Source organism: Diabrotica undecimpunctata, chromosome 6 (genome assembly GCF_040954645.1).
Source record: "Diabrotica undecimpunctata isolate CICGRU chromosome 6, icDiaUnde3, whole genome shotgun sequence".
NCBI classification, from domain to species: domain Eukaryota; kingdom Metazoa; phylum Arthropoda; class Insecta; order Coleoptera; family Chrysomelidae; genus Diabrotica; species Diabrotica undecimpunctata.
In genome coordinates this window covers 28,166,302-28,178,557 of record NC_092808.1, presented here as the reverse complement: position 1 = coordinate 28,178,557, position 12,256 = coordinate 28,166,302, and the positions used below count along the sequence as shown (strand labels likewise).

The following is a 12,256-nucleotide window of genomic DNA, read 5'->3' as shown; positions in this document are numbered from 1 at the left end:
CGTGAGCATCCCACTAACTCAACATTTACAGCCCTTTATCAACGATTAAGAGAAATAGGTTCAGTGGTCCCAAAAAATAATGAAACACGACGACATAATGATATTACAGCAGCACCTTAAGATATTATTTTAATGGAAGTTGAGAAAAATCCAGAAATAAGCGTTCGAAAACTATCTGCCATGTATCCCACAATTTCAAAATATTCCATAGAAAATAGACTACACAACGAAAATTTTTAAATTTTTATCATTTTCATTTTACTGCTGCACGGAGATTTTCCTGCTCGTGAAGAATTCGCTAGATGGTTACAAAATCAGATCAAAATCATTTTGCGACGTAGCTACATTTACAAAAATTGAATTTTTAATGTACATAATGAACATTATTATTCCTACGTTGGTGACAATCCCCACGTTATTCAAAAATTTAAGTATCGGCATAGGTTTAGCATAAACGACTGCATAGGAGTAATTGACGATTGTCTACTTGGACCTGTGGAATTGTCTGCTCGTTTAAATGGTGAGGATTACTTACATTTCTTCTTCTTCTGGTTTCTATCCGTTTCGGATGTTGAAAATCATATTGGCAATCATGACCTTGCTCGCTGCGGCTCGAAACAGCTCCGTTGAGGTTTGCTTAAACCATGTTCTTAAATTCCGCAGCCATGATATTCTCTTTCTACCGGGTCCTCGCTTACCTTTGACTTTACCTTGCAATATAGACTGCAGCAGGGAGTAACGGTGCTGATTTCTCATAACGTGTCCCAGATATTGCAATTTTATGCGTTTGATCGTAAACACAATCCCTGGTTCCTTCTTCATTTTTTCTAGAACTTCCTTGTTCGTGATCCTTGCTGTCCATGATATTCTCAGCATTCTTCTATAAAGCCACATCTCAAATGCTTCAAGTTTTTTAATAGTGGTGTCTGTAAGCGTCCATGCCTCCGCCCCGTACAACAACACAGAGAAAACATAGCATCTCAAATGTCTCATTTTTGTATCTAGGGATATGTTGTGACTTTTGAAGATGGCGCTCATTTTGTTAAAGACCGTTCTTGCCTTTCGTATGCGGCACTTTATTTCCTGTACATTGCTCCACTGTTCGTTTATAATAGTTCCCAGGTAGCAATACTGTTTTACTCGCTCTATCTGCGTCCCATTAATGTATAGATGAGCCCCATTTATATTCTTCTTGCTGATAATCATTTGTTTTGTTTTGTGGGTATTAATGTTTAGTCCGTACTGTTGACTGTACTCGTTTATTCTGTCCATTAGCCTCTGAAGTCCCTCTAAACTATCTGCTATCACCCTGCTATCACCACATTGTTTACTCTTTCACCATTTAGAGGGATGCCTTCGTCTATTCCGTAAAGAGCCTCGTTAAAAATGTTCTCTGAGTAGAGATTAAATATCAACGGCGATAGGATACATCCCTGTCTAACTCCACGTAGTATTTTTATGTGATCTGTTTCTTCTCCGTTAATTTTCATGTATGCGGTCTGATTCCAGTAGAGTTCTGAAATTATTCTGAGGTCTTTGTCATCCAGGTCTGCTTCTTTTAAAATGTTTATCATCTTTTGATGTTGAACTCTGTCAAATGCCTTTTCATAGTCGATCAAGCACGCGTATACGTCGCAGTTAACGTCCCTGCATCTTTGAATCAGTACCTGTAATCCGAAAAGTGCCTCTCTGGTACCCACTGCGTTAATGAAGCCGAACTGTCTGTCCGATATTTGTTCCTCGCACTTCTTATAAATTCTTCCATGGATGACTCTAAGAAACAGTTTCAACATGTGGCTCATTAGGCTGATTATTCGATATTCTTCGCACTTTTTAGCCCCCTGTTTTTTAGGTATCGCTATGAATTCTGATTCTAGCCATTTATCAGGGATGACTCCTGTATTGTATATTTTATTAAGACAGCCGTGATCCAATTTATTCCTTCTTCCTCCAAGAGTTTTAAAAATTCAGCTTCGATATTATCAGGCCCTACAGCTTTCCTGCTTTTCATCCGTTTTATTGCTTCTTCTACCTCGGATTTAAGTATGTCCGGGCCCGTCATCCTCTCTGAAAATGGATGCCTATAATCCGTTCTTTGATCTTGAAAAAGTGTCTCCAAATATATTCTCCATTTGTCTTTCATCTCTTGGGTGTCAATGATTAATTTTCCATTGGTGTCTATGAGTTTTATTTGTGTTCGCTTTTTAAAAGTACCCGTTATTTCTTTTACCTTTTTGTGTACATTAAGATTGTCATGCTTGGCTGGTAGTCTTTCTATTTCTTTACATTTCTCTACAGCTTATTTTTCTTTAGCTTCTCTTATTTTTCTTCTGATGTAAGCCTGCATTTTTTATATTCATCTTTATTTCCTTTAATTAACCTTCTGCGTTCCATTAAGTAAAGGATTTCTGGAGTCATCCAAGATTTCTTCTTTGTTTCTTTGTTTGGTTTTAGCAGATCTTGTTTAGTTTTCTTAATTATTTCTTCGAATTGATTGATTTCTCGTTGGATGTTATTTTCTTCTTTTAGTTGTTTAACTTGGTTGTTAATATGTTCCCCCACTTGCTTTTTAACTTCTGGATGTTGCAGGGCTGTCATGTCGTAGTTAGGTCTAGACTTTTTCTTTATTGTGTTCAGTCTCACATCCATGACTCCCACTAAAGGTATGTGGTCAGATTCAATTTCCGCTCCTGGATATGTTTTGACAGAATTAAAACTGTTTCTGAATCTTCTATTTACCAATATATAATCTATCTGGTTTCTAATTACGTTATGAGGTTTATCTGCTGGTGCCTTCCATGTATACAATCTCCTCGGTGGTAGTTTATAAAATGTGTTTAGAACCACTAGCTTGTTATCTTCTGCGAATATTTCTAGTCTGTCACCTCTTTCGTTTCTTTGTCCTAACCCAAAAGGTCCGATTAGAGACGTTTTCCGTTCGACCCCAAGTTTTGCATTGAAATCCCCAATTATGATGCTGACTTCGTGTTTAGGTATTCGTTCTAATATATCCTCTATGCTTTGGTAGAGAGTCTCTACTTCCTCGTCGTCTTTATCTGGAGTACAGCTTTACATTTACTGCAAAATATTTTACCTGATTTGTTAGATGATGTGCCTTTAAATATTCGGCAAAACTTATGGTTTCTACATGACGGCTATCCGGCCCACTTTAGCAGGAATGTACGAGACTTTCTTGATACTAACTACGAAGACCACTAGATTTAAAGAGGCGGTATACTTGCTTGGCTAGCAGGGTCGCTAGATTTGAATCCTTGCAATTATTGTGTTTGGGAATACATAAAAGCTTTATTCCGTTCCGATACAAAATCGTGCACAACTCTGGCTAAGGTTAGAAAATGCTTGCAACGAATTTAGAAATAACTTTTGCATTTTCGCAAGAATTCGGAGTCCTTCTGCACTGCCTTTTTTTGAGTAGGCATTAAAATTGGATGAGGGGTTGTAGGGGAAAGTAAGGTACGAATTGGTTACGCAAGGTTAGTAGGTCAGATAGGATTTGCTTCACCTCTTTTGAAACTAACGAACCGCCTCTGAGCTACAATAAATACTGAGATATACATATATAAATATATATATATGTATATATATATATATATATATATATATATATATATATATATATATATATTCTAAACCATTTATAGATTTTTCCAAGTCATAATGACAGTATTAGATTTTTATTTCGATGCAAGGCAACCTCAAGCCGCTTGTACGTATTTCAACCTCTTTAGGTCTCATCAGAACGATATATGCTGTTGCTCTGAATCGAAATAAAAATCTAATACCGTCATTATGTTTTAGATCTTTACTCTGTTTGGAGTATCAGAAACTGAATTCACTACGAATTTGACCATAATGAACGGCATGTGGAATGCATATTTTAGATTCCCTTGCCGACTAATTTATCAATATGTCTGCTTTGCAAGTTTTAGAAAGCACAGTAGTATATATTTGAATTCAGTTTTGCCAAGTTGAAAATCTTAGGATTCCTAGTGTTATTTTTCCAAGTCTTATTTATTACTATTCAATTTTATTATTAATTAGATTAAACATCAATTTACTGATACTTTTATATTTATTTCAGACGATCTCTGCCGAAAACTTCAAACTGACAAGGAAAATGGACTGACTCCACAACAAGCAGCCGCCGTTCTGCAAAAAACGGGACCAAATCAATTAACTCCTTCTCACAAAGTGCCTGAATATATTAAGTTTATTAAAACATTAACACAAGGTATACAATTTTTTAAACTTGATAAGTTATATTTTTTAATTTACTCTAAGGGTAGGTAGCTAAAAAAGCAACCCCAAAATAACTTGCATTTTGTGATTGTGATAAATAGAATAAATAAGAATAAAAAAGATGGGACTAGAAGTAAATAAAGAAAAAACGTAGACAGTAAGTAAATAAAGAGAAAAACAAGGCACTTAAAGGAAATCTTACTTAACTGCTTCGTGTTGGTTTAAAGTAAATTATTATTTTTAAATTATTGATTCCATATTTTATAAACAAAATTATCACGACATAGAACACACTGTATTTTATTATCTTTTTCGTTTCCATTTATAATTTTTTACCCGAAATAATATTCTTGTCTTCTATTTTTTTTATCTAAAATGACATATTGATATTTCATTTCATCTAGTAGGCTTTGGTAATGTTAGCATTGAAACTAAAACAAAACCTGTGTCCTATGTATATATATATACTAAGTGACATAGAAATCCGAACACCCAGTTTAAATGATTTTATTTTATTAAAATTTTGTATAAGTACTTAATAAAGCATAATAAGTAAATGATTAAAATTTCAAAATGATTGCATTGCTTTAAAGCTCTTTTACCTTTAATAATGTGTGGATGCACCCCGATGTGTTACGCATTCTCCAACGCGCCTAGACATGCTACTGATCAGGTGGTCAATGTCCTCTTGTGGTATCTCATTTCGGGCAACCACCAACTCCTCTCGAAGTGCTTGTAGAGTCTGAGGAGGACGTTGCAAATTGAGCAATCTCCTACCCATCATATCCCACACGTGCTCAATTGGGGATAAGTCGGGAGATCTTGGTGGCCATGCTAACAATGTAACATCATTATGTTGAAAGAAGTCTATTGTGACTCTTGCAATATGTGGTCGGGCATTATCTTGTTGGAAAGTTGGATTTGCCAGGGTGTCAAGATAGGGTAAAAGGTGGGGTTCTAGAACTTCTTGGATATAACGCTGCGCGTTCATGTTACCTCTGATGAAGATTAAAGGTGACCTGGAACCATAAACTATAGCACCCCAAACCATAACTCCAACAGTGTGATGAACATTTCTTTCAACAAAAAACTGTGGATTCCTCCTTTCACCACGTCGCCTTCTAACCCTCGCTCGACCATCGTGCATGCCTAAACAAAATCGAGACTCGTCACTAAAGACAATACTGTTCCATTCCTGATTCCAGAGTGACCGTTCTCTGCACCACTGAAGGCGATTACGGCGGTGTTCTGGAGTTAAAGGGAGGACTCAGTGTGGTCAGTATGAAAACAGGCCAAAACTTCTCATTCGTCGGTAAACACTTCGCATGCCAATAGGTCTTCCGTGTTCTGCAAACCATTTATTTGCAATTGAGCTGGTAGTGGAGAAACGGTCTCTTAAGGCCAATAATCTTAGGTGGCGATCTTCACGGTCTGTTGTTCTACGGCGGCGTCCAGTGCCCCTTGCTCTTTGCGTACGGCCTTCTTGAAGCCATGCCTGACAACACCTAACCAAGGTGTCTACACTTCTTTGCACTCTAACTGCAACTTCCCGAAGTCCCATTATACGGCCCCTATCAAACTCACTAAGTTGACGAAATCGTACAGGTCTCCGTACTCTAGGCATCGTAACCAATCGTAAAGAATGTCAAGAACCACAATCCGCCAAATTTGGATCTTTACTGCGGCTGAAATATTCATTTTTAGATTGTTAGTGAATTTAAAAACAAGTATAAAAACCGGAATCTCCAACTGATAAGGCTAAAAACTTTATCACTTATTTTTTTCAGTAAGATAAATAAATTACACCAAATTTTATTGAAATAGAATCATTTAAACTGGGTGTTCGGATTTCTATGTCACTTAGTATATATATATATATATAAATATAAATATATATATATATATATATATATATATATATATATATATATATATATATATTCAAATACTTCAATGTCAGTTTTTATTTGCGAAATCTTTTAAATTCTGTGAGTGTTTTAAAATGTATTTGTACGCCATTTTTTGTAATGTTCAAATTGGTTTAGTTTACTCCTGAGGAAGCTATTAAATAAATGGCGAAATATTGAGTAATTTAGAAAAAAGAAAGATTTTCATTACAGACCACTTTACCCGATAATTCGAACGTATTTATAAATTATTTTTTGGTCGAAATAATCACTTCTAATATATATATATATATATATATATATATATATATATATATATATATATATATATATATATATATATATATATATATATATATATATATATATATATATATATATATATAGGGTGTTCATAAAGTGTGGAAACAGTCTATTATTTCATGACTTAATTATTTTCAGAATTAAAAGATCGTTTTTTATTTTTGTTTTTTAACCTTTTTAGAAAAAAAAACTTTTACCCCCGCTATCTTTGCAGATGTGACAAAATCGATAATTTTTTTTAGAAAGGACGTATTTTTATCTAAAAAATTAAAAGCTCATATTTTTCTGAGTACAACCATACCAAACTCATCAGATTCAAACTTCAGTATACAGAGTGTAAAGGAAACCAGTAAAGGAAATCATTTCATATTAAAGACAAACAAATAATTGAATGGCCTAATGTTGTACGATACAAGAAGTAGATTGTTTATCTATTAAAGATAACCAATTTCATTCAAATGATAATGGCTTTGTAATGGGCTATGGATCAACAATACAATAAAATAAAGTGGTAACGACTGTACTCAGTATATTGCCAAAAATCAAGTAGGCTGTGAAGACATGTCAAATTCCTTAGCAACCAGACAGTAAGGTCGTAGTGACCATTGGATATGTCAATATTAAATTGATTTGTTGTGTCACATCGATTTAGAAGTCTGCACTAGTATATTTTTTGAGAAATATTACCCTAAGAGAAAATATTTGAAATTACGATGGTGTTGTCAGAAAAACATCGAATAGAAGTTTTGATGATCTTAGGTTGTGGCGATCGTAAAATAAGTATGGCGAAAGTATGCGATATCTTTAATTAAAAATATCCTGATCGAGTACCAGTAAGTAAAGCGACGGAAAGCAAAATATTGCATAAATTTAATTATATTGACAATGTTAGAGATAAACTTAAGAGTGGCAGACCCACTGTTTCCGACGACAATCAATTAAATGTATTACTTGAAATTGATGAAAATCCTCATTCTTCAATTACAACTAACAATGAGATCTGTCGTGGTGCTATTCATAAAATTCTAAAAAAATGCCGACAAAGAATGGATTGGAATACAATATCTTGTTTTCCGACAAGGCCACTTTTTTTTAAATGATACCATTAATAGGCAAAATTGTCGTTATTGGACAACAGAAAATCCAACAATGGAAGTTATACCCAATATCCACAAAAAGTAAATGTATGGGCTAGGATTGTTAGGAATACTATTGTAGGACCGTATTTTTTTGACTGTACTGTGACAGATGAAAGGTATTTAGAGATGTTGCAAATCTACGTAGTAATGGCATGCTAGGTCGCCAGATTTGAATCTCATGAACTTTTCTATTTGGGTTATTTGAAAAGTAAGGTATATGTAAACCGACCTACCAATTTGGTAGACCTCAAACAGAGAATTCGTACTGAAATGCAACAAATTACACCAGTGATGTTATCAAACATAACCCAAGAATTCATTGGACGTCTTGGATACTGTCAATTAAACCAAGAAGCTCAATTCGAGCATTTATTGTAATTATGTTATTTGTTTGATTTTATTATAAAATGACTTTTTTCTTTAATAATTTATGACTTTAACAATTTTAAGACAGTTTAAATTTTAAGAAGTACAAGCACTGGTTTCCTTTACATTCTGTATACTGAATTTTGAATGTGATGATTTTGGTACGGTTATACTCAGAAAAATATGGGCTTTTAATTACCTTTCTATTTAAAAAAATTATCGATGACGTCACATCTGCTAAGGTAGTGGGGGTAAAAGTTATTTTTTTCCAAAAAGGTTAAAAACAAAAATAAAAATCGATCTGTCAGAGCTTTAATAATTAAGTCATAATAGACAGTTTCCACACTTTATAATTAAAAATGTAAACGAAAAATATAAAATATATAGTGTGTCCCATATAAAAACACATAATTCGGTAATATATTTCCTTAATGAAACACCCTACAAATCTTTTTTGTAAGCAGCTTAACGCTTCCATAATATATTTATCAAAAGTTCCAATCAAGTTTTTTAAAATTATCCAAATAAAGAAGATCTATAACCCTATCGTTTTCAACATTTTTCAATAATTTCCTTCTATCTCGCTAATGTGAGAAGTTATTGATGATTTGATTGGGCAATCGTTACTCTAACAAAAAAATAAATCAAGATATCTTAACTACTTTTTTTCTATCTCCTCTAATTTTAGGGAATACCCTGCAAAACATATCAATTTGGGACACCCTGTACAGCGACACCCTAATATTTAGGCCAATTAAGTTAGATTTCTACTCGACACAACTGTATAGACGGGTTTGACAGTTGAATCAGGCATTACAAAAAGACTCATCATTTTTTAAATACAAATATGTTTAAATAAACAATAAAAATTCAGTCAAAGTATCTGGACCAGCCTTAGAAATTAGCTCATTTAAAAAAAATTTATAAACAAATTAAATTTCGCAAAAACTATTTAACTGATCTGGCCCATCTTTTGCACACAAATTAAACAGGATGAGACCCTCAAGTTCAGGTACATTTAAACCATTTTTAATAAATAATAAAAAATATATTAACACTATTGATAAACAGCGATTTTGTTGTTCATTTTGCAATAACTATTTTGTTTATTAACCGATTTTAATTTAGCATACCTCATTTCGTGTATCTTTTTTTTTGTTTCAAAAAGTTGTCTTCTTTAAGTTCTATCTTCTATCGTAGGTTGGAAATCATCATGGCTATGCGGACAATGTTGACTGACGCTCTAAATAGTTTTGCACTACTGCATCCAAACCATTCCCCTTAAGTTCTTAAGCCACGATATTCTTCGTCTTCTCACATTTCCCTTTCCTCGAATTTTGCCTTGCATAATAAGTTTTTAAGTTCTGAGAAAAATAATGAGTTTGACGTTTTGATTGTTTATTTAAACATATTTCCACTAAAAAAATTGATGAATCCCTAGATGGAAGTCTTTTTATAGTATCTCATACTACACATTTTAACTGTCAAACCGGTCTATATAGTTAAGACAAAAAAATTCTTAATTTTTACTAAGTAGATTGGTCTAATTCCTACGGTTTTTAAATCCGTTGATGAGAAACCTTTAACCTTATGTTTTCGCTCAAACCTAAGTCTACCTTCCTTCTACTAAAAGCGCTATATTGAATAATATTACTTAATCTTTGTTTCAGGTTTTTCGTTATTATTATGGATAGGAGCCGGTCTTTGCTTCACCGCTTGCCTTATTAGAAAAGTTACAACAGAAGAAACAGATACAGATAATCTTATATTAGGATTGGTGCTTGTTGTAGTAGTTGTTGTTACTGGATGTTTTATGTATTCCCAAGAACACAAAAGTCAAAAGGTAAATCAGATATTTACGTGATGTTTACTGATGTTTAGATGACTATTTTGCTACCTGAAATTATTTACGAGTCGTAGAAATAGTTTCTCGTTTCCCGATTATAACTAAACAACAAATATGCAAGTCTGAATGCATACTAATACAAATAATAACTGGCAACTGAGAATGAAAATCGCATAGTGGCTTCTTATAAATTAGACACAAGATAATTAATTTTTGGGAAGGGTAGGTATGTGTCGTTTGATTTGCAATATTTGTTCCCATGAGAATATAATACGCTTTAGAACTCTTTTAACTAAAAACCAATAATATTTTGAAAGGAATTATGAGTGATTAATACTTGAATGAAGTGGTTTAAAAGAAAATGTATTATTTTATTAAATACTATAGCCCCAAACATAATTTATTACTAAAAGGGTCTTTTAAGTTTAAGGGTATTTTAAACACTCATACATATTCAAACCCATAAAAATTGATAATCCTAAGATATAGTTAAATAAAAATACAGGCCCGTAATAAGTTATAAATTCAAAAAATTTAACCTGCTACAACAGGAGGGAGTTCAATTTTAAATCGTTAAAAAGATTACTTGCTTTTTCATACGTTCGTTTCCAATCACCAAATCCAACTAATTTAAGTACTTGAATTCTTTCTTTTTCTGATAAATTTGCCATTATTCTTTTACTTTTTAAAGTCCGTAGGTATTAATTTTAAATAATCAGTTTTGACAGTTTATAGATTGACAAATAATAATGGTGTTATTTACTATCTTAATAAATACAACTATTTTTGTCTTATGTTAAAAAGCTACCGTCAAATTCATAGCTGATGTACGCGAATTAAAGACTGTTACCACACTTTCACTGTTATTCAGTTCAATTGAATATTTTTAACAAAGTTTTTTCAGTTATTTGGTTAATTATTTATTATTGCGTCAAACTACTATCATTTTTGAAAAGAAGATTAAATAAGCTTTTCTTTGACATATCACTTATACAGCATCACTTTTATACAGCAACATACGTTACTATATAAAAAAAATTTAAATGGCGGCGATACTGGAAACGATGACGTCATACAAAGCATATTACAGCATATGGTGATGAAGGCTTTGCGTGGGATAAAAATGCCAGCGAATATGCTGATAAGATAAACGACATAAAACAGAAATTAGATATGCCAGACTTAGTTGCAGTCTGTAACGTATTGGATCTGGATTATTCGGGTGCAAATGACGACGTAATTGAACGTATTTGTTCGTTTTTGAATGAATTAAATGTAGATGACAAGAATGACGAAGATGACGATGACGATAACGATGCGGACGATGATAAAGAAGCTTATGACGAAGATAAAGACGTTTATGACAATAAAGACGATTTCGACGATGAAGACGATAATGAATACGAGGACGAAACTGAAAGTAGGCGGACGATGGCTTTAAAGACGAAGAAAAAAACAAAATCAGGTAGAATGACGGCCGGTAAAGTAAATGATTCTTTTGCTTTGACTTTTAAAGACGTAGAAGACAGCATAAGACCCTTCGACGGAAAAGACGATTATCCGGTGAGAAAATGGATTACTGACTTCGAAGAAATTTCTGAATTAATGGGATGGAATGATTTGCAAATGCTAATTTTTGCAAAACGATCCCTAAAAGGAATTGCGAAACTGTATATTCAGTCAGAAAAAGGAATTAATAGCTGGAAACTATTGAAGAAAAGGCTTATTTCGGAATTCGAAAATAAAATAAGTAGTGCTGAAATACATAACATGCTGATGCGTAGAAAGAAGAAACATGATGAAAGTGTACAGGAGTATGTACTGACGATGAGGGAAATTGGTAGCAGAGGTAACATAGAAGACGAGGTCATAATACAATATACAATAGAAGGCATTCAAGACGACCCTGTTAACAAAGTTGTACTTTATGGCGCAAACAACTTCAGAGACTTCAAGGAAAAAATTAAATTGTATGAACTCATTAAAAAACAGACGGCACACAAATCCTCTACAACTGAAATGCATAGAAAGAAGTGGACAAACAATGAAGTACGACGAGATGGCAGAAACAATGAAATACGACGAGATTATAGAAACAACGAAGCTAAAGGAGATGACAGAAGAATGTCGGAAAACAGAATTAAGAGAGAAGAACAATGTCATAATTGTGGAAATCGAGGGCACAGATCGAGAGATTGTCCTGATAAAGCCAAGGGAACGAAATGCTTCAAATGCAACCAATTTGGACACGTTTCTTCTCGATGCAATGCTAAGGAAGATAGACCTTCGACTTCTGGTCAGGTAAATGTCATTGACGTAGTATATAAAAACTCAGTGACCTTAAAATTTGGAAAAATATCGTTACGTGCATTGTTTAATACAGGAAGTGACATAAGTGCAATGAGACAAGATATTTTTGAAAAGCACTTTGATGA

The 12,256-nt window shown here is 33.3% G+C and overlaps 1 protein-coding gene across 1 annotated transcript in view; it reads left to right on the top strand.

The window, feature by feature from the left end:
* LOC140443321 (sodium/potassium-transporting ATPase subunit alpha-like) overlaps nucleotides 1-12,256 on the top strand; it is a 116,733-nt gene that overhangs the window by 66,971 nt on the left and 37,506 nt on the right. The window contains exons 2-3 of the mRNA XM_072534516.1: nucleotides 4,103-4,252; nucleotides 9,646-9,818. Coding sequence (XP_072390617.1) covers nucleotides 4,103-4,252; nucleotides 9,646-9,818 — 323 coding nt within the window. The remainder of the gene's footprint in view (nucleotides 1-4,102; nucleotides 4,253-9,645; nucleotides 9,819-12,256) is intronic.